Consider the following 27,664-nt stretch of genomic DNA (forward strand, 5'->3'; position numbering starts at 1 on the left):
GCTGCCAGGAAAGGGGACTCGGACAAACTCTCAGAAAGACAATTGCCACCAAAGGTTTCAGGGGATAAAGGATCTGGACTTATCAACACTTCCTTCCTCATCTCTGACAAGGGCACTCCCTCATCGGGTCAGTCAGTGAAGTGAGGGCCTTCTGCCCACTCCGCCAAGAGGAAGGGCAGAATGGAGTGGATGAGGTGAGGCAGTGGGTGATGGGACCGACCATTCCTCCCTGCATGTGTCTGCTTCCAGAAGGATCTGACCCACTTGTAAGCACTGAAGTTCTAGATCAAAGGCCTTAGATAGGGCTGATGCCCTGATCCTATTCAGTTGAGAAGATGCTTCTAGCTCATGCAAACAGGGCGCTGGGCTCCAGCAAGAGACCTCAGGGCATGGAGATTTTCCAGGTCATGCTGAATGCGGCAGGAGCTCTGCCTTTGGCCTTCCCTGTGCTTGGAAACTGGGCAGTATGGGTCAGTGATAATGCGTTCTGGTCTGGTTTTGGACAACTATTCAGCCTACAGGACAGTAACCTTGAGCCTGCTCCGTTATGGCTTACCACTGGGCAATTGCTCCATCTCTGTGGGCTTGGTCATGCTAGCAAGAGCAAATCAGAGGACATGGGCTTGGTCACGCTACCAAGAGCATACCAGAGGACAAACGCTGTAACTCTGGCCCTGGGAGGTGGGGTTGTGTAGGGCAGAGCACAGTTCTTGGGTCCAATTTTAGGAGCAAGACTTCATGCACTGGGGTTGCAGGTCAGACTATGGCTCCAAGCGGTGTCTAGGCTCAGGCCTGTGGAGTTTGCAACTGACTTCACCCATAACTTCTGAGAAGAACCTACTTCTAGTCATTTAGTTTCCTATCCCACCCTTGTTGAGTACAGGGCTCTGGCTGGGTTCACCCTGGGCCAGCAGTGAGGTATGAGACCTTGAGATGGCCCTTCCCTCCTTTCAGGCACCATTTTCTGCTGATGAGCAATTAGAGAGGTTGAACAAAATCAGCAGCTTCTATACTTTCTTAAGGGTGCACTTATCACATATAATCTTAATCAGATCACAATATATAAAGACAAAACCAACTCTACCCAAAGAACCCAAAGGTGGGCAAACTACCCTTTCTACCTGGCCCATTTCCCAGTCTACAGGGAGATGCCTCAGGCTCTGAAGAGTACAGGGTGCTGGTTTTGTTTGTCAGCATTGTTTTTTGAGACAGGGTCTCACTCTTTAGCCCTGGCTGGCTTGGAACTCGATATGTAGCCCAGGCTGGCCATAGACTCCCAGAGATCGGCCTAGCTCTGTCATCCAGGTGCTGGTATTAAAGGCACATGCCACCATGCCAGGCTCTGAAGAAAGTAGTTCGGAGGCCTGTGGGCTGTGTATTGATGGAAGATCCCTCAGCTTTAATGTCCTGGGCTTCTATAACCTCTGGAAGCCAGGAGAGCAGAGTATCCCAGCTCAGAGGCGATACAGCTCACCAGCCTCAGCAGCCCCGGGATCCTGCCTGGCTGGAGGAAGACTTAGACATCTTCTGAGACAGTTTCCCTCGTCTGCACTGGGGTTTTCTCTGCTGGGTCTTCCCAGACGCCTTGGGCTCTCTCCACTTACTCTCCATTCCATTCTCCCCACGCGACCCTATGCCTTTGCCTGGGCCCTTGGTCATGAAGACAGTGCCTTCCTTTCTGAGCCTCCAGGCAGAGTTCCCTCAGACAGACCATGGACTCTGGACAGAAAATAAACCCCCAAGTTAGAAGGGAAATGTATGCTGCTCATATCCTAGAATGTTCTGTCTTCTGTCCTAAGGCAGCTGGGCCAAAACACAGCCATGGGGCTGGGCTGACATCACGCAGGGCTGAAGCCTTCCTTGCTGATGTTTTAACTTTGTATATCTTTGGTGAGGATCCCCTCACTTGCTGAGTAGAACAGATGTCCTCTCCATAGCTCAGCCCTCTCTGAGCAGTGGGCAAGCAGCTCCTCATTGTTCTGTCTGTGGCTCTGCCCAGACATCGGGGCTTACTGAGGCCCTGAGCTGATTGACAGAAAGATTCTCCAGGGAACCATTTGTTGGGATAAGGCACTTTATTAAGGGTCCTCTCTCACGGTCCCTCACTCCTCGTCCTGTCAGAACTGCTTTGGGTTGAAGTTACTGATAGTCTCTCCTTCCGGTTCCTCTCTTTGTTCATGGCATCCTGAGACTCAGGGTTCTCTGTGGCATCTTGGAGTGTGTGGGTGATCTTGAGACCCTGGCGTGGCACAGAGCGTGCTGGCAGATGACATAAGGCCAAGGAGTGGCCAGCCCCACAGCCCACGAGGAGGATTCTTGATGGTGGCTGAAGAGCCCGTACTGGGGATGGAGTCCAGACATTGGACTCAGTGCCATCTCCACACATGCCATGTTCATTCCAGCCCCAGGAACAACACTTGTCACCTGTGGGAGAGAGGGCACAAATGTCACTACAACATTCCCTCCACACAGGAAGAAACCATTGACAGGGTATGTTCAAGGGCCACCTCGCCGGCCCCTCTCCACCTCAAGTCGGGGTACCCTTCCCATCCTTCCTCTCCACAGCTGTTTATGCTCCAATCCTGGCTTTCCACCGTGGAGGCCACACGTGATCGATTACCGACTCCAGCCTCTCATACCTCCCTCCGTCTCTGCTGCTACCACTCTGGCTCAGGCTACCAGCTTCTCATTTTGGGCTATGCCTGCTTCCTATATATCCTCACGTTATCCTTCTATAACCCCAGCTCCCGAGAAGCTGAGGCCGGAGGCGCTGAGTTCCAGATCAGCTTAGGCTACACAGAAAGACGTTGTTTCAACCTCCCTGCTTAAGAAAACCACTTGAAAATTTGAAATATTTTAGTATGCAGAAGAGCATGGAAAACAATGTGCAACAACACCCTAACCTAAGTTCAGAACATGAGCTCCCATGCATACTTCAATTCTTCCCTTAAAAAGCAAACAACCCCAAACCTTTTAAGCCTGACCCCCTCTGCGTCCTCCACCCTGCAACAGTAACCACCGTTTTGAAGCCAGTGTCCACACCTTCATGCACATATATTTATATGTACATCTATGTCCTTAAACAGTGTGTGCTCATGTGTTTGTTTGAAGGGTTTACAAAAGCACATCACCGATGCACGCCTTTTATATAACCTATTCTTTACACTTGACGCTGCTTTAGACATTTATCTCAGCCAGTGAGTCAACCACCTAGCTCATTAAGAGCCTCTCGTGATGTAAGGTCATATTCCACTCAGCCATGACCCCGGGACAGCCAGTTTTTATTGGTCATGACTGTTGCCGCTGGGCTATGTACACCAAGGTGTGGTATACTATGATATTACACATCACCAATGTGGCTGCTGTTATAACCGTGCAGCTGTGAACATCTTTGAACACGTTTCCTAATAGACAATGATGTCCATGCAGGGTGATTCTCAGAAGCACATACAAGTCATGGTGGGGGGTTCATGTTGCTAAATATAGGCCGGAGTTCATCAAAGTGGCGGCAGGGGCATTCCCCTCGCTTATGGACACGTTTCTGTTCCTCCGCATCTTGCCCTGTAGACTACCGCCGCTCCGGTGAGTACATCCACTTAGCTTGCACTCCTACTAACACAGAGGGCTCTGCCTTACAAGTCGGAGCCAAGTCACATGCTTACGTTCTCAGCCTGCTTGTTCTTTGCCTCTTTCTTACTGACGTCTTAGTGCATTTCCCCCCCCCCCCGTTCTATGCACTGCAAGTGGCTCCTCCCAGAAGTCTGGGGTGTGTCACCTCCTTTTGTTCATGGAGTCTTTTGCTAAGCAGGTTACTTGTAGTGGCTGCCTAATTGCACATTGTGAAGATTAAACAATTTGCTTTAGCCCACTGGCCCTTAGCAGACAGACACTCAGGTTGTTTCTAATTTTCCATTTTCCTACAGCATTGCGTGAACACCTCAACGTGAATCTTTGTCCCTCCCTCTAATTACCTTTCAAATTAGATTTGTAGGACGGGGATTCCCAGCCAGTGGGCACCACCATCTTGGAGACTCCCGAGGGCTGTTTGAGGGCGGCCAGGGCTCCCTTTAGAGAAGCCGCCAGGATGGAGATCGGTGGCTAGCTTTTCCCCTCCCACGTCACTAGTGTTTATTAGCATCTTTTTCTATCTGAATTCAAAACGGCAGCTCACTGTTACAGAAACCCCTCTTCTCCCCTCGATTCTGTGCTGTTTCCTACAATCCCCCTCTCCTCCCAGTTAATATAAAAACTTTCAAGTGTTCAAATCCAAAAGATAGGCTTTTTTTCTTGTTTTAGATCTTTCAGCAGACATATATTTGGGGGTTTATTGGGGGAAGAGGAGGGTCTCATGAAATTCAGTCCGGCCTAACTTACTGCACAGTCGAGGCTAACCCTGACCCTCCATCCTCCCGGCTCCACCTCCCGAGCGCTGGGAGTGCAGGTGTGATCACATCGAGCAGGCTCAGGGCCTTTTGTAAAGCTCAGTTCTTTTCAGCAGCACGCACAAATTGACAGCCTCTTTTTATCGGAAAATGCTCCGGATTTCCCCACAATCCAATGTCTAAATCTTTCCAATTATGTGATTGCACACCAAAAAGAGCACTGTTTTAAGAGAGGGAGGCCAGCTGGGTCTAAGGGGATGGCCATTAGGGCTCCACTTCCTTGGGAGGGAGGCAGCGCTGGTCAGGGGCTCAGGTCTGGGGAAATATGTCTTCTGATTGGCTGGCAAGATGAGGAAACACATACAGAGAGTACCTTCCTAGCCTCCCTTTGGTTGGGCAGAACTTCACAAGGCTGAGCAGGAGGGAGATGGATGGATGCGGGAGGGAGGGAGGGAGGAAAGGAGGGAGGGAGCAGGGTGGAAGAGCCCAGAACCTTAGGGCCCAGCTTGGCACCTTGCATGGGCCCAGTGCCTGACCCTGGTGAGAAGGACAGCCGACAATCAGCGGGGGGTGGGGGTGGGGGTGGGGAGCAGGGGTTGGGTGGGAAGAAGACAGAGCTGACCTCCACAGAGGACACAGCGCAATGGGCACCTGCCATGCCTTTCTGCCAAAGGGAACTCGCTCTGAGGAGGCCGCACTTGGGGCTGGAGCCAAGGTTTTCATGCCTGCTTGGTGCAGAGCTGGCACAAGCCCAGACGTCTCTTCTCCGACACTCTGAGGACAGTATGTGTATCGGGTTGTGTGCTTTATCTGCTCAGGCTGTAACAGCCCAGTGAGGTGGCCACACTTCATGGATGGTGTTCATCGCCCAGGAGAACACGGAGTGGGCTCCCAACACTGCTAAACCCCACATTATACACTGGGCTTCAGCGAGCTCATTCTCACGCGAGTACTTGAGGTTTGTGGGCCTCACTAGTGTGTCGCACATCCTCTCCCCAGGGTGGTGGAGATCTGCACTAAGGTCCTCCTGTTTGTGCAGCAGGTACTGGGTCCTCCGAGCCATCTCTGCAGTCCCGCCCACTCCCTTTTCGACAGCCCTTTGAGGTCATTTGAGGACGGATTGCGGGGCTGGAGAGATGGCTCCACAGTTGTTAAGGGCACTCGTTTGGGTTCGGTTCCCAGCACCCACATGGTGGTTCACAGCCACGTGTTACCCCAGCTCCAGGGAATCTGATCTGACACTGCCTTCTGACCTCTGTGAGCGCCAGACATGCACACGATACACATACATACATGTATGCAAACCCATACAAATAAAATAAATACATCTACATTTTTATTTTTAAAGATGGTTGTCATCATATAAAAGTAGGTCACAGGTCAGACCCAGTTGTCGTCTGCCAACTGCTGCCCACCTGGTACACAGGATACTGTTTAATACGGATCATGCTAGGCTCTCCTGGCTTTCCCAGCATACCTAGGTCCTCACATGCCAGACGTTCTGAGTCCCTCTATGCATCTCCCAGTACATGTCTCACTTGGTGCTGAGTTTGATAAAGTTCAAGACCCAGATGCAGACACAATATAGGGCGATTCCTCCCTCCACTGCCCAAAGTATGGAGTCACATACTTCCTTACAGTACCAGTGTCTGTGAAGCTAAGGAAGCCTGGGAGAAAGGAGATGATGAGCTCTGTTTGGGGCAGTCAAAGATTGAGGTACCAGGGGCCACAGAGGTGCTTATCTTTAATCCTAATCCCAGCACTTGGGAGGCAGAAGCAGGTGGATCTATGTGAGTTTGAGACCAGCTTGGTAGAGTGAGTTCCAAGACAGCCAGGGCTACACAGAGAGAACCTGTCTCAGAAACAAACAAATGTCAGATGTCCTTGCCAGATAAACATGAATGAGCACACTCTGCAGTGAGCCTTGTGGTGGGCATATAACCCGAGAACCAAGAGAGAAACAGTAGGAGGTATGATGTAGATGGGCCCTCGGGTGCTAGCACGCAGTTCACGGGGGTCCTGAACCATGCTAAATCAGTCTCTGGCTTCGCTTTTCCATTGACAAAGTCAATTACCTTGTATTTATAATACTATACAGATTACTACATATGCATTTTCTTTGCGACTATTCTTACTGTCATTAAAAACTGTATGTTTGAAAGGAAATTTGCCACCATGTGTAGCTGTAAATCCAGGTCCAAGAGAAACAGTGTTCTTCCTCCCCAAGAATGACCCGGCTGCTGACATGGACACAGCCAAGTCATCCTCTCCTGGGATGCTGTCACGAAAGAAATGGCAATCCCAGAAGGTGTGCCATTTGGGCAGGAGGTGCCTGGACCCTGTGGCCAGGCTTTCTCGGGGGATATCATCTAATTCCTGGGGAGCTTGAGGCTCTTCTTTTCCTACCATGTAACAGCCCACCAGAATCTTTCTGTCTCTGCTAGAATGCAAAGCTCCCAAGGGAGCAAGAAGTGGATTTTTTTTCAATAGCTGTATCATAGAACTAAAGAAGTTATACATTAAAAAAGGTGCTCGGTAAATATTTGCTTCTGGTGCAAATAGTTCCTAAATGCCCCTAGACTGGCTCAGTCTTCTGAGAAGAAGCCAGATTGAAGATTGGGGCAGGAAAACGACAGCGATCCTCACCAAAGAAACTGCTGAGTGAGTGTGTGTGTGTGTGTGTGTGTGTGTGTGTGTGTGAATGCATATCTGGACAGACTGGCATACTAATGGGAGAATGGAGATATTAAAGGACTAGATCAGCTCCATGCCTAGCTCTAGGCCTCTGTCTGGCAGACCTGCTCAGGAATGCTTCGCCACAGCTCCCAGAAAGACTTGCCAGTAGACTGGCACAACCCTCTCCCTTCTGCGATGAGGAGGAGCCACTGGCCAGTACTTAGCCTGAGTACTTAGGAGGTGGGAAGAGAGATTTTGGAATCAACTGTTGCTACTCAGTGGCTATGGGGCAAGCCAAGCTTGGATTTGATATTGAAGTCATCTGGCATGTACACCTAGGTCTTGACTTCATCACCTGTAAGCAAGGACAGCCATCCCTCACTGGTCTTGTTGTTTCTCAGCAGACACATACAGTACCCAGCAGAGCTCATCACATGGTCCCTGTCAGCTGGCACCCTCCATCGGCTGCTGCGATGGCCCTGTTTCATGCCCAGGATCCAATTCCTAGCCCTCTTTGGTCTGGTCTAACTTGCTGCCAGCTAAAGAACTTTGGGGGCCCCCCTCTCCCCAGTATACAGTCACAGTACAAAAGCATGCCACCCTTCTGGAACCTTTCCTTCCCCTGAACGGAGCAGGTAACATTTCACACCGCTCTAGCCAGGGTTCAGATGAGGGTTTGTCTGAGGCGTGCTGACAGGCACAAGCCAGTAAGCATCGCTATGGAAACCACTTGTTAGTCTCTGCTGTTCCATTTGTCTGCTGGCCCAGTTGCCTTTGTGGTACAGATGAGACATGCAGATTAGACTCGGAGGGGGTGGGGGGGGGCCGTCTTCTACAGGACTACATGACCTGGGGTGACTCCTGCTTCTCCAGCTCCAAGGAACAGGCCATTATATCCCTGACAATGTCCTGATAACCTCCTCACTTGTTCACAAGAGGCTAGGTGCTCACCCCAGAACAGCTCTCCAGGGGGCCGTTCTGGTGCATTCCAGATTTTGATAGCCACCGCAGTAGGAGAAACACTAGCTAAACTGTGTTCAGCATCTCAGGGCACTAAATTGGTTCTGGGATGCTGCCCTGCATGGCGCAGTGGTGAGGGGCGCCAGCCCTATGTACTCAGCCTTCACTGCCCTAGCTCCACGGACTAGAACCACAGGGCCAGATGGCTCCTAGCTTCTTCTCCAGAGGGGGAGCCAGCATCCACTCTGTTCACACACTGATGTCTCCTGAGTACCCTGCTTTCTGATGCCGACTCTCTGAAGTCAGGGGCTCCATTGTTTCCTAGCTCTATGATCCCGGGGCAAGCTACTTAATCTCTCTCAGGCTCAAATGTCTCATTTTCCAAATGAGAACAGTTTCACTACTTTACAGACTTTCCCTAATGAGCCAACAGTCAAATGAGAACACTCATGGAGAAGTAGTTACTTGGTGGAGGCTGCCAGCTGGAGTGGATTTTATTCTCACTAGGGTTAGTCATAGTGACACATAGATCTGAAGTCCATGACACTAAGTTCAGTCCCCAAGTGACTCTCTGGATGGTCCTACTGCCCAGAGTCAAACCTGCAGGAACCACCGGGCCACTCCTCCATCTACAGGACACACCCTCTTTGCTAGGCAATTTCTAAGGACTAACTTAACTTACTGACTTCTAAGTAAAATTCTTTCCTATTTTCTTCAATGTCATATGCTGCTTTTATAACAACTCATTTCTTTAAAAGTCTGTTTAAATACTGTCTGAGGCATACATCTCTGAAAAAAACCTTTCAAAAAATTAAGTGTGTGTGTGTGTGTGTGTGTGTGTGTGTGTGTGTGTGTTCATGCTTGCATGCATGTGCATGGCGTGCTTGTGGAAGTCACAGAACAGCTTTTGGAAGCTGCTTATTTCCTCCACTCTTTGTGGGTTCCGGGACTGAACTCAGGCACTCAGGCTTGAGGGCAAGTGTCTTGACCCACTGAGGCATCTTCTAAGCTTCCTCCTCTTTCCTTACCTAACGATTTAAGTCAATGAAACACCAGAGAGTCAGGGAGAATGCCGAAGTGTGACGCTGGGAGACACAAAGGTTCGTCTGAGATGTAAGGCTTGTGTTACACTCACTTGGTATGTGAGCGTGGGTAAGGCAGGGCCCAGGCTCTCTATTTCAGCATCTGAAGACTGAAAGAGTCAGCTTCAGCAGCCCCCAAGTACTTCTCCAGCTGACAGGCTATGCCTCCTGAAAACAGTGTGCTCTTGACATACCAGGCCACGTATCCTCCACCCAATTGCACCTGCAGCCTTGTTGACAGGGAGGGCCTATCACTCAGAGTGTCAGGCCCTCCCAGGCCCCATCAGCCTCACTGCAAAGCTGAAGCAGGTTGCTGGCATGGGAGCACCTCTAGGAGAATGGCTGCCTGCCTGGAAGTGACGGATGGCATCACCATCAAACATGAGGTGCTCTGAGGCTAAAGCTCATTGTTCTTTATCTCACTGAGGTCATATGCAAAGATGAACTACACACACCAAAGATTCATTCATGGGGAAGACCCACAGAGCTGTGATCAAAGATGAGATCAAGGTCCCCTCCAGACTCCCTACCGTGTGGGATCAGATGGGAAGTGCCCTGTGATGGAGATGTAGACTCTATCCACTGAATGGGCCATTCTCAATGCTGACAATTCCGGTGCCCGGTGCTCCAGGAGAGCAAATAGAAGTCTTTTGTTGATTATAAAGTTAGATTTTAGGGACTGTGAATACGATTTTTTCCCAAAGGAAGAAGTTATGTTCTTCTGGGGAAGTCCATGGTTGAAGTCCTAGACTGTGCAGCATCTGACTATGGGTCCCAGATGGGCACACACTTTACAGTGCAGGCTGAGCCACAGGACAGACTCAACCTGGTGTGGCTCCAGCCCTGCGGAGACCATGCAGCTGCAGACGCCAGACAGGACAGCCCCCAACGTGAATGGCTCCTCATCAGGAGTGCATCCAGCCAGGCAACGACATCCACCTGATGTCAGCTCCACACACAGTGTCTTGTATGTGCAAGCAAGGAGGATGTGTGAAGATGGAGAGTCTCCATTTTTAAGGGCAATGACTAACAGTTAATAATACTAAGAGCTAGGCTTCTGTTCTGACCCCCTTCTGTTCCGCCATTTATCTACCCAAAGAGCCTAGGGTGAGGATGTTCAGGACCCCCATTTCTCGCCTGAAGGAGAAGGTGGGGTGAAATGAAGTTTAGTCGAGGCTTAGGCTCACCTCAAAACCAGTGGTAAAACCAGGAAATAATCAAGGATAGCCTGCCTGGATCCTGAGTTCTTAACCCGTGCCTCATGACTTCCGGATTCACGCCTTTTCCTCTGCGTCTCTGTGTGCTCACAGAGGAAGAGTAGAGGCCCACTGAGCACGGTGAGCACAGGAGTGTGATGGCACACAGCAGTGAGCCAAGACAGAAGGGGAGGAGCACCCGCTCTAAGGACAGCAGGGCGTGTCAGCAGCTCAGGAAGGGAGGCATCCCTCACAGACTCTGGGTGTAGCTGAAACATGGATTTGACAGGCAGAGGTTAAGTGGGAGGGTCCAGGGGGCGGGGCAGAACTGACCCTGCCTTCTCCACCAGTGTCCACTCTGCCACCAAACTACCAGCCTCACACACACACACACACACACACACACACACACACACACACACACACACACTCCACGACCCTCCCAGCCACAACCTTTGTGCTGTGTTCTTTTTGGTCCATCTCCCTGCGCTTTTCCTCTGGGAGGTCTCTTCTGCAGACAGGCGGACGGGAGGAACCACTTACGCTGCCACACCACACTCCTTTGAGACCCCGGTCCTCGGGGGATGGTGCCCTGTCTTCATAACTCGGGTTTCTCTGGAGTGGAGAACGGGCAGTGACCCTTTTCCATGTGAATCGCTCACAGAGGCAGATGCCATCAGGTTGCCTGGAGAGTCTGGAAATGCCATGTTGCCATAGTAACAGACCAAGGTTGGGGAAACTTTATCCCTGATGAGCTGCTCTGGCAGTACCATGCCATGCTGCTGGTGAAATCTTCCTCCATGAATAAGAACAAAACAAACCTACTCACGGATGAGGAGATGCTGGACATCGGTTCAGCTCCTGCACATCCTCTGAGGGCTACTCACCCAATGCCCTGGCTGATCAACAGGGCCAGGCCCTGGCTGGCTGTGCTTTGGTTCATGCGGTCTAATACAGTTTTTAACTGGCTCAGCCAACAAAGCAGGTCCTCCCCCACTCCAGCCCCCAAATTACCACTTCTCTCATTTGATGTCGCCAACCGGGGAGCTGCTGGTGTGGACCCTGGCAATTAGCACAGCACCCGCATTTGTTGGGAAATTAAGAGCCACTGATTAGCCTAATTCTACGCCATTTACAGGCAGTATCAGGCTGAGACCGGCTTTTCCAAACGGTGGCCCAGAGGGTAGCGTGCTCATGGCATGACTTTGAAGTAGGAGCAAAGACCTGGGGAGACAGGCTGTGAGGCGGAGAGGAAGGCCCCACATCCTGTCAGCCACCGTCTCCTCCAGCTCCGCTCACCTAACTAACAATGGAAGACCAGAAGAAGGCGTTCCTAGATTGAGATCACACTCCCAAATCATCCTGGTGCAGAATGGAGCCCACGAGACCCTCCAGGCTGACCCCTGCTTGGAGCAGCTATAGGACCAGGGCGCCCTGAAGTAGCTCAGACGAGGCGGTCAGGACCCAGGGTCCACTGTTTATACTTCCGTGGCCTTCTGCCACCTAAGGGCCTGAATCACTCCCCCACAGTCATGGCTGGATGCTCTTGAAAATGGACTGCTCAGTGACAGTCACTTGAAGACCCTGACACTACGCCATTCCTGGGTCATACCTGAGTGATTTCCCTGACCCAGATCTAGTAACAGGTCTCCTGCCTTCTCTGGCCAGTGCGTCAGAGGACCAGCCTGTCTGTGCATAACATACTGAGGCCATATCCATGGGCAGCTGGCTGAGGGATTTCCCATAGACACTGGGAAAACTTTCAAATCCCCTCAAGGACTAGACTGTGGGGTGTGGCCATACAGCCCTTTATAACTTCCCTGACTCAGACTCTAGCTTCAGCGAGGAGGCGGGCCTTTCAAGCAATGAGAGACCCGTTACACCTTATCTGAGCCATCTGTGACAACAGTCCTCATCCCCTACATGTCTGTAGGAGACCAACAGACATGGCCAATGGGTGAAGAGAAACTGTTGTGGCAGGAACTAGGGCATTCCAAACCTAGAGAACACTGTAGGTAGAGAGCTGGCTGGGCTAGGACTCTGGAGCTTGCCAAGCTAACAATGGTAGCTACATTTGATGGGGGAAGTGAAGAATATAAAGTAGTAGAAATTTGGCTGACAGGTAGGGGGCAAGTCATTGCAAATGCCTTGGGAGACCTCATCTTCAAAGGCCTGACTACAGATGTTGGACTGTATCTGACAGCTAACGGGAAGCTGCTAAGGCATCAGGTAAGAGAATAGCAGAATCATCCGCACATCACTGCTGTTGCCATGGTAACATATAAAGCACCTATGCAATCTTATGTCTTGGACACTTTGGGTTGAGTGTAATTGCAGGTTGACCTGGACATCAGTTTGGAGGCCAAGATGAAGTCCAGGATGGATGAAGCCTGAGCTTCCTCAAGGACAGTAGGATACAGAAGAGGGATGGAGAGGCCCTTACAGAGACAGGACCAAGAGGACCGGACATTGATGATGCTACCTATGGAGGGGAATTTGGATGCCGTGGTGGTCTGGATGAGAACGGCCTCCATGGGCCCAGATGTTTGAAAACTTGGTCCCCAGGTGGTAGAACTGTTTATGGAGATTAGGAGATGTGGCCTTGTTGAAGGATGTATGTCACCGGGTGCCAGGCTTTGAGGGTGACATTTCCGGTGCTTTTTTCTCTGCCCCCTGCTTGTGGACCAAGACGTGAACTTAGCCATTCCTGCCATCATGGAGTCCAACCTTCTGAAACTGCAAGGCCAAACAGATGCTTTCTTTTACAAGTTGTCTTGGTCACAACAATAGAAAAACAGCTAAGATAGAAGATTGCAAAGACAGCTAGGTGCAGGACATCAGATTCCTAGACTTTTAGGCCTGGCTGATAAATCTAGACTCTGACTCCCAACAGAGTTTAAACATTCCTCTTATTATTCCAAGCTCAGGGCTGGGAACAGCCCATGAGCCAGGGCAGACACCTTAGGAAGATTTACTCCCTAGTAGGCTACCCCGGGTCCTACCAACCTAGAACCTACTATTTGGGGTGGAGGAGAGGATGCAGAGAAGGGACCCTGTGCCTTGCTAGTGGAGGTCTTTCTTCAGGAGATGTACTGGAGTATGGCTCCCAGGTGAGGAAAAAGCCTCAGCTTTAATCTGCCTTGTCTCCTCTACCCTGCCAGGTATCTTCGGGTGGGCTCTCAGTCCATAGGGATCCCGGGATATAAGGGCTGCCTGCCCTGAGGCCCAATGCTTCCCATGCTCCCACATCTCTCTGTATAAGGACTTCTCATCTTGTTCTACCCCTGGTCTATTATAGCATTATGTCCTGCCCTGCAGTCCAAATATGCTCACCCACCTCTCCCATGCCATTCCAAGGCTCAGCTCAAGTCCGCTTCCTCTAGAAAGTCTGCAACAGTTGCTACAGATAAGCTCAGGGCAGTAAAGGGACTCAGAGCTCACTCCCTGGTCAAAGCCTTTGAGCTCTATGGAAGAGGCAACATCTGGGAGAAGATTGAGATGGTCCACTCTTGGATGGAGACCACAGCTTTCCCAGACAAGTCTCCCAGGAACCTGCATAACTCTGCCTTATTTCAGCCGTCCATGCCACAGACTGCCACCGTTTGAGGACAATGGCTATTGTTCTATATTCTGCACACTGCCTTGCACAGAGCTGTGGACTGCAGGTGGCTGAGAAAATAGAAACCTCAACAGTCAAAAGGCTCGGGGAGTCAACAGGTGAAGGGTAAAAAAAACCACCTCCTTCCCACAATTCTTCGCTGTTCTGGGATGCAGGCCAAGCCCAGTCACTGCCACTGCACTGGGGGAGGGGCAGAGAAGGAGCATCCGAAGGAGCTGTCTAAAAGATGTTCCTACACCCAGTATCAGCGTTCTGGTCCAGCCTCCTGGCAGAGCAGAGTTGGCAGCAGGAGTCAGGCTGAGGTCAGCCTCCAGCCTAGGGGTGTATTGGTGATGAGGGTCGCAAGCTGAGAGATCCCCCCCCCCCCCCCCCCGCAATGGAATTCTCAGACTTTGAGAACTAGAGGAACCATTCAAGGTGGTAAAATCCAACTCCTGAACGTTTTCAATGTGGACACCCAATCGAGGTCTTCTGGTAGAAAGAGACGCTTATTGGACCAAGGTCACGGCTGTGGCCACTCTTTGGATCTCCTGATTATAGCAAAGGGGTCTTTGCAGAGCTACTTTTCTCAATACGGTTCTACTAGGAAAGCATGTGGTGAGGTTAAATGACCACTGGTAGTTTTTTTTTTTTTTTTTTAAATTAAAATTCAATTACTGACATCCTGGTGATACAGGTTTAGAGGCAACTATTGGGTTAAGCCACTTACTTGAAATGATACAGCTTAGAAAAGGCAGAAGCCAGGCAGGGGTGGAGTAGAGCTCTGTGGCTCTGTGGGTACAGTGCTTGTCTAACATGCGTGAGGCCCTGGGTTTGATCCCCAGCACTGCATAGACAAGTTTGGTGGCTCACACCTGCAATCCTAGCACCCTGGAGGTAGAAACAGGGGGACCAGAATTTCAAAGTCATCTTTGACTATATAGTGAGTTCAAGGACAGTCTGGGCTACATGAGGCCCTGTCCAAAAGAGATAGAGAAGGGGGAAGAGAAAGAGAGAGGGAGAGAGAGAGAGAGAGAGAGAGAGAGAGAGAGAGGGAGAGAGAGAGAGAGGGAGGACCCAGGCATTATGCTGGCCTGCCCTGGTCAGCATGCAGGTGCAGAGGACCCTTTAAAAGAAAGAGCCTGCCCACTTAGGCTCTCTGCTCTCCCTTTCCTGCTGTCCCCATGGGGCAGACAGGACTTTTCCATCTCCCTCTTCTCTTCTGTCCTCCCTCTGTGTCTCTTTACCTCTTTCCTCTTTCCTTCCCGTTCCCTCCTCTTTCTAATAAAACTTCTCACTTACACTCCGTCTGCCTGGCCTGTTTGTCATCCTCGCCCGCCATGGGATCCGCCAAGGTCCCCTCATGCTTTATCATAACAGAGGGTCCTATATCTCTTTGCACTGGTTTATTTCGTTCCACACATCACAGGCTCAGAGCAGAGGAAGAAAGACAAGACACACAGATATCCTGAGAGGTCCCTGGAATATGCTTCCTGGTTGAGAACCTCCTAGTCCCTTGCTTTATGCTGGATGATGGGTTACAAAAACAGAATGGGATCCAGGAATGTAGAGCTGAGCCATAACCTTCTAAAAAAAAAAACAGTTACAAAGGCTGAAAGAGAAACTAACCATCCCGGTAACTCTGAGGGGAGAGATGCAGAGGAGAGCAAGACAGGCAGGCAGATGCCACCAGCCAGGGCCACTCTTCATCTGCAAAGCACAGCACGATACCTACACACAGACGGCACTGCATGAAAGACGCAGTGGCAGCCCTTGGGGACGTGAGCCACAGCACCAGTGCCTGAAGAGCCAGGGCCTGTGAACAAGTGCCATCCTGGCTCCCATCCATCTCCACAGGAGCAGAAGGCAGCTGGTGGGTCCAGAAACACAGAGGACAGAGCTTCTAGCCCCAACCCATTTCTCCATGGCAACATGCTGACAAAATACTGCACAGGACACTGAGGAACAGGGTTTAAAATCACCATACAAAACACTGTGGATGGAAAACCTTGCCTGCAAGCCAGCGCCCCCTGCAGGGCAGGCACAGTCCTTCAGGCCTGCCTACCCCCACGCAGCTGGGCTGCCCATTCCCTGCTCACTGCGCTCTCTGATCAGGATGCAGGGCACATTTTCTTTCTTTGTAGTTGGTGCTACGCGCGCGCATTGTGTCGAACCCAACAAGGGACGGTAGGGCTGCAGCAGACGGCACCTAGCTGGGCCCCACAGTACCCAGGCGGCCCCCAGTTGTTACCCATAGTGCAGTAGCCTGTAGTGCTAGGAAAGAGGAGACACCACACATTTCCTGTCTGGTATTGTTGAAGCCCTGCCTTAGGCACTGGGCCTCAGCTGTATTTGCTCTTGTCTGTCTGGGATGACTTAATTGCACCTTCTCCTGTAAATGCAAAGCCTTATGTTTACATTTCAAATACAAAACTTACCGGTCTAGTTTTTATTATTATTCTGTCCCCTAGTAGGGTAATGCCTCAATAACCGCCTTCTGAATTAGGTCGACAGTACTGGAAAGCATTTAAATTTGATGGCCAGAGACCAGCATCCTCCAATGCAAGGAAGCTCTCTCAGCCCGCCCTGCCTCTCCGAGCCCCAGGCTCCCAGGGGCACCTTCTCTCCTGGACGCGTTCATAACCCTCCCAATGCTGTAGCTTCATAGACGCTATCAGCCACAAGAGCGCACGAAGCAGGCTGGGCCAGGGACCCCATGTTCAAGCGCAGGCTTTCACTTACCATATGTGAGTTTAAACAAATCACTTCATCTTTCTGAACCTTAATGTCCTTTCCTGGAAAATGGGGAAAGCCCATTCCCAGGCCCCTGTTCTATGAGGAGCGGAAATTGAGCGACAAAGAGCCCTGGAGGCTGTCCGTGACACCCCAGAAAGCGAGGGGCGGTGGGGGCGGGCGGTCTTGTTTCCGGCTCTTGTAAGTCACGAGGCTCTAAGTTCACAAAGTGACATTTGCCCAAGATCGTGCTAGAAGCAGGGATGGGGGTAGGGTGTGGGTATGGGTGTGGTGTGGGGAGTGAGGGGGTGTGGTGGGTGAGAGGGTGTGGGGGTGGGAAAGTGGGGATGTGGGGGGATGTGGGGGTGGGGTGAGGTGTGGGGGTGTGTGGGGGTGGGGTGAGGGGGTGGGGGTGGGGGGTGGTGAAGTGAGATGTCACAAGCTCATGCTGCCCTACAGACCCCTGCAAGGTATTCTTCAATTTCAGCAAAAGCAACCTCACACCCCACTAAAATGAGAAGCCCCTGCGGCTGCAGAGCCGGCTCAGCAGCTCAGAGCACTGGCTGCTCTTGCAGAGGACCCGGGTTTGGTTCCCAGCACTCATAAAACAGCTTAGTAACTGGAGTCCAATGCCAGTGCCCTCTTCTGGCTTCTGCTGGAACTGCACGTACATGGCACACTTGTACGCATGCAAAACACTCCTGCTCCCCAAAGAGACCCTGATAAAACCAAGAAGATCTGGGGGTAGGCCGTGGCATGTGCATGTCTGGGGTGGGAAGATGTCCAGCTTTTCTTGCAGTCAGGTGACACCCAGAACGTCTGAGGCGGAAGCTACTCCCACTCACCGAAAGCGCTCCAGTCGTCAGTCCTAACTGGCACTTCCCAGCAAGGCCACCCTAGCTGCTCATGCCATCTCACGATGGCACTCACAGCTCATGCCATCTGGCCCAATGGAAATAATAACGGCAGTGCTGCAAAAGCTTGAGAACTGGCAGCGGCTTGGACGGGCGCGGTGGGAGCGGGCACCGGGATGGCTCAGAGCACAGTGGTTAGCTAGGGCTGCCTCAGGAGGGAAAGCCAGCAAAAGTCCCAAGAAAGGTGGGAGGAGCCCACAGGCCCATGCTCAGGTGCTAACAGCTCTGGGTTCATGTGCCACCGGTGGCATTGAATGATGCTTCTTTAGGCTTCGCAGGGCCTTCGAAGAGGAGGAAGGGGGTGGGAAATGGAAGGGTGCCTTCACCGAGAGCTTCCACCCTTACCCAGTATGATACTTACTCCTCCTGTGTCAACTAGGCTGGCTGGTAGAGTCCACTGTTTGGATAGATGCTAGGGTGTACGTTGTAGTAAAGGCATCCTTTAGATGTAGTTACTTAAGGGTTAAAATGTTTGACTTTAAGTGGATTGCCCTTCCTCACGTGGTGGGCCACACTTAGCTGGCTGAAGCTTGCAAATCAAAGACAGAGGCTTCTACAGAAGACTGAGTTCTGTCTCTGGATTGCTGCCAATCTCCAGCCTTGTGACTCCAGTCTGAGCTGCCACTCTGGGTTGCTCTGTAGCAAGCTATCCTCTCCTGAATTCCTCCAGGCTTATCTGTGTCTCTCTCCAGCCCTTGGTCTTCCCCCATAGGCAGAGAAGCCGGACACACAGCCAGATGTTCTGATGGCCCCTGATAAATACACATGCATAGTTACCTAGCTGTCCTCCTTTGATGTTCCATGTGATCTGGGGAAACAGGTTTTGCTACTCCGGTATTTGTTTGCAGTGGGGGACACTCAGCTTGGTGAGTGTGACTCCAAAGCCACATGTCTACCGGTCTATGCACAGGGCCATGACAAAGCAGACTTTCTCTAAAGAAAGCTGGGACAGAATTTCTGGCCCAGGCATACTGTTCCGGCCTTCCTAAGTTCTTCATGGTTTTATCATGTTTAAACTTGGCCATTTAGTATCCGGGAAAGTGGGTTCTTGAGGAAACTGATGCTTGGGCACAACATGAGACATCTTCCTCTTGAAAGCAAGCCTGGCTGCAGGATGCCCCAGAAATCCACTTGTCCATTGCCAAGGCAGAGTGCGAGGCTGCTGAAATAATGACCTCAGAGCAGTGCTGGGTGACCGAGCAAGAGGCCTCAGCTCAGATCCCTCCGCTCAGATCACCCTCCCCCCCCCCCCCCCCCCAGAGCTAGCGCCTATCTTGGCTTCTGGAGAACAGGCAGGTAGCACTGTTCTCCATAGAAAGGTCCTTACCACACTGTTCCTTTAACCCTCTCATCACCACATAACCCACCCTCGTCAGTGGGGCTGGGCCTGGAAGCATTTCAGGAAGCTTACTAAACGCTTGGGGGGGGGGGAGGACAGTGGAAGGGATAGCCACAGCAATCCAAACACCCACCAGCACACAGGCTGCCAAGAGACGTTTTAACCCTTCAGTCAGCACTTCCTCCTTGGCGGAGAGACTCAGACCCAGCACAGTGGATCATGGTGGAAGGGACTCTCCCAGCAGGCGCTGGAAGGATGAAGTTTCTACATTCCAGTCTCTTGTGACCAGGCATATATGTTCTTACTGTTGCAGGGACACTGGTTGAAGCCTCAGTGTCCTTTCTGTCCCCGTGCTATTGTATACGTGGTCTCACTCCAGAATTTACTTGTAACCAAGCTCGAAATACACGAAAGCTGTGTCTCCCAGTAGGAAGATCAAAGACTTGAAAAAACAAAAACCAGAAACAAAACTCTGACCTTGATCTACTTCCTGTGGAGAGTTAGATGAACTTCTTAATTTCTAAGAGTTTCGATTTGCTTACCTATTAAACGAGAGATTAAACAATTCCTCCTAAGGTGGTTATAAGGAAAAAACAGTGACAAAACCAACTCTGAACTACACCAGAGAAACAAGACATTTGCTTAGGGTGCGCCAGGGGCCGGGCTGTATGCAGCCCATTCTTCAGATTTCACAAAGCTGCTTAGGGTGCGCCAGGGGCCGGGCTGTATGCAGCCCATTCTTCAGATTTCACAAAGCCCCTGAGACGCACAAAGGCAGGCTATGCATTTTGGAGACAAGGGAACAGCGAGACCCTTGGGAGTGAGTGTGGACCCGGGATCAGCCCAGGCTGGGCAGCTCACAGCTTTGGTTCTGTGAGTCCTGTGTCCTCCTCACACCCGCCTCCTCCACAGTCTCGCCTCCACTCTCCAGGCCTGTGATCAATCTCATGGCTCCTCTATTCGGAAGCCCCCTCTGAGCTCAGGCATTGGGAGAGTAGTACTTCTGCAGCGCGAGCCAGAGGCCCTAGCGCTAGCGTGTGCACATGGATGGAAGTCAGAGGCAGCTCACTGCAGTTAGAGCTTTCCTTCTACCACGAATGTCCCAGGGACGTATCTCAGATCGTCAGGCTTAGGTGTCTTTACTTGCTGAGCCATCTAAGTATCCCTTGACACTTCCCTGTACCTACAGTCCCCTGTGTAAATGACCTCAACTCGTTTTCCAGAGTTCTCCCTGGGTGCGTCGCGCTTCCCATAGGAATCCCAGCAGCTCTGTAACAGTGCTCTTGTCTGTGATCTGGTCTGTCCAGCTACACTGGGCTCCCACGCTACACTGCCAACGCTGAACTCTCTGATGTCTGAACATTTTAAGATCTTTGCATACATACCAAAGCAACACATCACTCAATGACAGGGTCACCACGGATTGAGCAAAGCTCCTACCTGCAGTGTTGTAATCCACCCCGTAAGACCAGTCTGTACTGGAAAGCTGTGCTGTGCAGGTACACACATACACACACACACACACACACACACACACACACACACAGGAGCCGATAGAAAGCTGTCCCTGCTCTGGTCCTGGCGCTCACTGGTTCAAACCCAGGTGACCCCATAAGAACTCTGCTCAGTGTGCTCCAGGGAGGAGCCAGTGGGTGGGGCTCAATCATTCCACTCCTTGCTTTTTGAAATGCCCTTAGATCATCACTACGTTGCCCTGGTGTCTTCCTCTGGAAAATTCTGAGAGCTACATACAGTACATACAAAGGCCTTCTAACCGTGTGCTCTGCAGGCGTAAGCGGGCCCGCCAGAGAACATGTCAGTGTGGTAAACACCCAGAACTTCGGACAGGAGACCCCATCAGGAAGAGTCTTTAAGAGGAGATCATAGTAAGGGACTGTGGGGGTGAGGAGGTTACTCTGGCTTATATTTCTTGGTCCTAAATGTTATCATAGGTTCCCTTACTGGTGCTAGAAATGAGTGTGGGGCTCACCCATGCTAACGAGCACTCGACACTGAGCTAAAGCCTAAGCCATGAGAACACTTTTAAGGGAAAGGCAAAGGGGAACTGGATAGGAAGGGAAGTTTGATAGGCAGACAAGGAGGTAATGCGACCCTTCAGGCAGCCATTGGAGTGATGTGGTCATAAATGAAGAATGCCAGCTGCCACCATAAGCTGGAAAAGGCAGAGACTGGATTTTCCCCAAGAAGGCTCTGATTTTGCAGATGCAGTGACGTTAAGGACTTTGGGATGTACCCCCAGATGGACTATCAGTGTCCAGTGACGAGTGTCTGTAAGAGACAGGGAAAGATACTGACAAGGATCGAAGGCCACGGGAAAACAGAGGCAGACCGGACTGTTGCAGGAACGAGCTCCAGAAGACCTGAAACCACTGGAAAAGGGACAAAGCGGAGGGCAGTCTAAGCCTTGAGCCTGCAGAGGTCGCATGGTGCTGCTAGCTATCACTCTGACTTGGGACACCGGGCTTCTAGAAGTGAGTTCGTGAGCGTGAGGATAGGGGTTGGGTGGAGCTTCACGGGAGAGCGCCGTTCACCCAGGCCCTAGGGTTTGTTTCCGGAAAGAAAGAAAAGGAAGGGGAGAGAAGGGAGGCACAGGGGTGACGTTGAGAATTTGGGACGCACGTCACTTAAAAGCATGGTACATTATTAGAGCTGCATGTAAACTAATCCATAGTGCTTGGCTCCTGATCTTAGCACACATCATCTCTTTCTTACTGCTTGCTTTACACCATTTGAGCCAGGATGTAAGCTTCATTACTATTCTAGGCCTAATGGTGCCAGGTCCATGAAAGGTGCCCAAAGCACACCTTTGAAAGAATACACGAGACATCATGATGCTGCCTGCCTGCTTGATTTCACAGGTTCTGTTCTTTCTGCCCAGAAAGTCCTCAACTACATCCCCTGGAAGAACCTACCATCAAACCACAAGCCCCAACTCTAACATCTCTTTTCTGTGCCTTTCCTCACAACATGGGCCACTCACTTCCCTCTTCCCACCCAGGGCCACACATGCCCGGCCCAGCATGTCATCTCTCGTTGTCCTCCAACCATGTTCATGGGACTGTCTCCTCAAAGGGCGAGAGAGCTCTGTTTTACTCCTGTGTCTTCTGTACCTAGATCACAGTGCACAATACATTCTCTAGCACAAAGGGATAATCCCCTCACCCCCTAAAGGACAAATCTTATCAGGCTGGAGCCCAAAGACAAGCCTACCTGCTCCAGCTGGTCCAGGAGCCTGTTCCCGACCTGTTTCCAAACTCCTTGGAACAGGGCAAAGAGCTCTGTGGTGGCAAAATCTTGCGGATAGCATTGCTTAATTAAACAGAGACTCAAGTCACTAGCGTCTGACTCAGGCTGGGCCTCTGGGACCCAAACAGGCAACATTTCATCATTAGGGGGGAAGGAGATGACAAACTCTTTCCTGAGAAAACCCAGCAGGCAGTCAGAATTACTGGATGTGGATAAATAAAACCATTATTTCTACATACATATCACAGGCAGCAGTAAACCCATTCTCCGTATCACAGGCAGCGCTAAATTTAGAACTGGCAGTTTGACTCATATACTGATTCCTAAAGAGAAAAACTAAATTCAATGGGGTAAGGGAGAATGGAGTGAAATATGCAAATAAAAATGCAATCTCTCTCCATGAGCACAATCTGTCAGGAGAGGGAAATTTCCACGCACAGACTCAGGCTCAAAGGAACTCCACACAGGGAGAGCCAGGACCCTGCTGAGCCATGGAACCTCCACAGCCTCCCTGGGTAGCCCTGGGGGGGGGGGGAGGCGCAAGAGAAGAATACGCATTCAAGCTGGTAGAAGGCTCAATGTGGAAAGTATCAGAAGACAGCCAGGGGCCAGAACACTAGCATGCTTGGACTCCCGAAGCCTGCTCTCTACCCTGAAGTGACAGTATGGGCTGGCACTCACAGTGGAGGAGCAGAGCCCGTTCACACCACCAGTGACTAGGGCAGTCAAGGCTTGTTTTAACTAGCTTTTACTTTGCATTGAAAACCTAGTGCTGAGTTCCCGAAGCACCAGCCTTGCTCCCCGGTTTCCCCATGGTTAGCATGGTAAGTTACTATGATGCAGCGGTCAGCTACGAGATGAGCCCTGCCACATTACTCCAAACTAACTGCTACGCTCGATCCTTCTAGTAACCATCCCATTTCACCTTACACCTCACTGTCCTGTAGCCTTAAGCTCCTCTGGCCCGTGAATGTTTTTCCAACACTTTTGATGATCTTGACAATTCTGACCACTTGTAAGCATTCCACAGTTATGGTTTGGGGGGGGGGTCTACAGTAGGTAAAGGACCCTCTTCATCACACACCAAATGCACAACTTTGAAAGAAAGTCAGGAGATTCTGGCTGGGCCTGGAGAAATGGGCGGGACTTAAGGTATCAAAAAAAAAAAAAAACCATCCCAGGACACGGGTACTGAGGGCAGGTGCGGGCAAACATGTTCTAAGAATGGGATATGAGCAAGGTGCTAGAAACAGGGGACGAGAAAGTTGTAAGATTACTAAGCCCCGGCAAGCAGAGGGTGTAGGCCACTCCCCAGCCACAGAGAACCAGCTCCTCCCACAGTCTCTCTCTGGACACTGAGGTTCCATTCCCTTGTAGAGAGGTGAGGTACTGACTTCAGCTTCCTGGTTCCCCAGCTGTGCTCTGTAAGCACAGGCTCTCGGCATCCCACCCCGCCCCCATTCTGCCTTCCTTTGCTAGTAAACGCACTCCACATTCAACTCAGGGCAGCCACATGCCCAGTTAAAAGGTTAATTTTCAGGGTTCCTTATTGTGCTGGCTAGCTTTATGTCAACTTGACACATGCCAGCTAGTTTTATCCCAGAAAATGGACCTACAATTGAGAAAATGCCTCCATAAGATTAGCCTGTAGGCAAGCCTTGACTAATGATTGATGTGGGAGAGCCCATCCATCCTAGAGGAGGTGGAGCCATCCCTGGACATATGGTCTTGGGGTATGTCTTAGTTAGGGTTTCTATCGCTGTGAAGAGACACCATTACCATGGCAACTCTTATAAAGGCAAACAGTTAAACAGGGCCAGTTTATAGTTCAGAAGTTGAGTCTATTGTCGTCATGGTGGAAAGCGTGCAGGCAGACAGGGCGCTGGAGAAGTAGCTGAAGAGTTCTACACCTTGTTCCATAGGCAGCAGGAAAAGACTGTTGCACTTGGTATGGCTTGAGCATCTGAGACCTCTAAGCCCACCTCCAGGGACCACTTCCTCTGACAGGGCTACTCCACTGAGGCCACACCTTCTATAAGTGCCATTCCCTACTGACCTATGGAGCCATTTTTATTCAAGGCATCACAGGACCTATAAGAAAACAGGCTGAATGAGGCAAGTCAGTAAGCAGCACTTCCTGCCTCCAGGTTTCTGCCATGGCTCTTCTCACTGATGGGGTTATTGGCAGCAAGGTGAAATAAGCCTTTCCTCCCCAAGTTGCTTTAGGTAACAGTGATGTATCGCAGCAGCAGAAGGATGGACTAAGGCAATTATAGTTATGTGTGACTCTAGAATGGGCTGTGACCACGGAGAAAAAGTGGACACTGTTGGTGGCCAGGCAGGCAAGGGCCTCTTTCAATCTGCTTCCTGCCATCTTGGACTGTAAGAACATCCTGGAGATGATATGGGTAATGGAAGGGAGCTAGAATGAAGTTAGGGTGAGCAGGGATGCAGTTCATGTGCAAGGCACTGGTCCAATCATGAGAAGAGGGGGAGGATTTGAGAGAAGAGAGGAGGAAAGAGCAGGAGACACAGAGACGAGGGGGCGAGAAACGCAGCACTAGCCCTGGCTAGGCAGTTCCAGATCTCTCCCATGTGGACGACTTGCTGGCGGCTGCCACAACCAAGTGTCATGGACTGGGTGGCTGAAACCACAGAAATCTTTTTTTTTTTTTTTTAACAGTTCTAGAAGCTGGAGGGTAAAGACCAGGACACCATCCGAGTGAGTTTCTGGGGAGGCCTCCTTTGCTGGCTCACAGATGGCTGCTTTCTGCTGGGCTACCACATGGCATTCTCTGTGCACACAAGCGTGTGTGTGTGCATGTGTGTGTGCGTGTGTGTGTCTTTGGTGACTTCCTCTTCTAACAAGGACAGAAATGCTCTCTGATTAAGGCCCTGCACTTCTGACATCATTTAACCTTCATTACCTCATTCTAGACCTCACTGTCCCACAGTCACATTTGTCTCTAGCCCTCCTACCTGCTAATTAGGAGGGGCACAACTGAGCCCTCAACAGTAAGAGGAATTGAGCTGCTGTCTTGTATAAGCTGTGACAGATTTTTGGTATCTGTTTTAGTATGTACCCACAATTCCTTAATGACGAGACCCTCCAAAATCCAAGAGACATCATTTAAGAATTGTATTTTAATGGCCTTCTGAGCTGAAAGTCAAAGCTCGGGCACCAAGATACCATCTTATAAGTCATTTTTTAAATTCTGATCTATTAATACCATCCACTCCCCTGAAAAACATTTACTGCAGACTTCTTACACACTGGGCTGTTTGCTGGGAGCATGGTGATAAATGAACGCGGTCTTCAATGTCGATACTCATAGTCTTTACTGATTTACTTACTTGAGATGTAGCTTATTCCAAAGGGCACCTTGTCATAATGTAAGCAAAGTAGAATTAGAAACTGCTCGTGGAAAATGCCAGCAGAGGAGTTTATGTACCTGTGACCAAGCATTTTGACTGACTGAGCTTCTCCTGCCACTGGAGAGTGACTTCACTCTTCACTTCTGAAGAGAACCCAGTCATGGTTGGAGTCAAACGTAAGCCTTCACTTTATTTATTTATTTAGAACACTCTACCCAGTACGTCGTCTTGATGCCTAGAGTGTTTCTGGAAGCACCATTTTCTGATGAAACCCTGACCAATGACTGACAGTTTACCAGCTTCCATAAGCTAGACAGCCCATGGTTCCTGGCTCCTGTTCCAGAACACTCTATTGAACATAGAGTGACTATTCAAATTGGCATAGAGAAGAGAATGAGCAAAGCCAGAAAGCTCTCAAGCTTGCATGTCAGGTAGAAGAAGCAGTGGAAAGACACCCCAGAGAAACAGTCTCTAGGATGCACTAGACCCAGAGAAACAGAGTCTCTAGGATGCACCGGACCCAGAGAAACAGTCTCTAGGATGCACCGGACCCAGAGAAACAGAGTCTCTAGGATGCACCTGTACCCAGAGAAACAGAGTCTCTAGGATGCACCAGACCCAGAGAAACAGAGTCTGTAGGGTGCACCAGACCCAGAGAAACAGTCTGTAGGGTACACCAGAAACAGAGTCTCTAGGATGCACTTGGACCCAGAGAAACAGAGTCTCTAGGATGCAAGAGTCTCTAGGATGCACCAGACCCAGAGAAACAAAGTCTCTAGGATGCACCTGGACCCCAGAGAATCAGAGTCTCTAGGATGCACCTGAACCCAGAGAAACAGAGTCTGTAGGGTGCACCAGGACCCAGAGAAACAAAGTCTCTAGGATGCACTTGGACCCAGAAAAACAAAATCTCTAGGATGCACTTGGACCCAGAGAAACAGAGTCTCTAGGGTGCACCAGAACTCAGAGAAACAAAGTCTCTAGGATGCACCTGGACCCAGAGAATCGAAGTCTCTAGGATGCACCTGGAGATGCCGTCTGCGAGGATGAGGGATGAGGTAGCAGAAGAGTCTTAGGGGGTTTGCTCTCAGCCCCAGACTGACTCTGCTGCTTAGTAGTCCTGCAATTTTGGGTTTATGGCCTCAGTCTCCTCAATTGAAGACAATGTCCACATAGTGTCTACTAAGGTACAATTATAGTATCAACAACCCAGACAAGGCCCTGTGAACCAGCCGCAGCACCTCGCCTTCGCCACTTTTTCATCTCTAACATAAGCCAGATGCTTTTGAAGAATTCAGTGTTTACAGACTGGCTCCATGTTGCAGCTGCAGGTGCAAGTCTCAGTTACCCGGTCCTGCTGCCATGCCTGATGCTCGCTGCCATGCTCATCCACTGGGACCAACTCTAGCCCTCTGGAACCACACGCCCAAATAAACTTTCTTCCCTAAGTTTCCCTGGTCATGGTCTTTCACCATAGCACCAGACAAGTGAGGAGCAGAGTGTGTTGCTTTACCAGAGTAAAAGTACTGGTGATAACAACAGCAAGTGCAGAGTCAGAGAGGTTCAGGGAGTGAAACCCACACATGGCAAAGGCGGCGAGGACCCAAGTGTTCTGCAAACGCTTGAAAAGCTCCTGGCTACAGGGCAGCCACGGCATTACCCTGCTTCATGATGAAGCACACCCTGCTCAGGCCCTTTATCCACAGCATCCTTTTTCTTCAGCAGAGCCCTGCAAACCTTTCCTTTCTTAGATATCTGGGTGACCAGCCGGGGTTATACAGCTTCAGGGCAGGAGAGGTGGGCTCTGCTGTCTGGAACTCATACATGGAGTTCATGTTTGTTGGGGATGGGGCTGAAGAGATGGCTCAGTGAGTAGGGAGCACTGGCTGCTCTTCCAGAAGACTTGAGTTCAATTCCCAGCATCCACATGGCAGCTCACAATCATCTGTGACTCCAGTTCCAGGGAATCCAAAGCTCTCTTCTGGCCTATGTGGGCACAGCACACACACACACACACACACACACACACACACACACACACACACACACACAGGGTGTATAGGCGTACACGAAGGCGAAACATCCATATACACAAAATGGTAAAGCTATTAAAAAAATGAAAAACTACTGGGGTCTCTTTCA

At 50.7% G+C, this 27,664-nt stretch overlaps 1 protein-coding gene across 1 annotated transcript in view; it reads right to left on the bottom strand.

The window, feature by feature from the left end:
• Positions 1-2,056: 2,056 nt before the first annotated feature.
• Sergef (secretion regulating guanine nucleotide exchange factor) overlaps positions 2,057-27,664 on the bottom strand; it is a 191,568-nt gene continuing 165,960 nt past the window's right edge. The window contains 2 exon segments of the mRNA XM_051174240.1: positions 2,057-2,159; positions 2,162-2,424. Coding sequence (XP_051030197.1) covers positions 2,118-2,159; positions 2,162-2,424 — 305 coding nt within the window. The 3' untranslated portion in view covers positions 2,057-2,117.

The sequence above is a fragment of the Phodopus roborovskii genome, unplaced genomic scaffold, assembly GCF_943737965.1.
Source record: "Phodopus roborovskii unplaced genomic scaffold, PHOROB, whole genome shotgun sequence".
In the NCBI taxonomy this organism is placed as follows: Eukaryota; Metazoa; Chordata; class Mammalia; order Rodentia; family Cricetidae; genus Phodopus; species Phodopus roborovskii.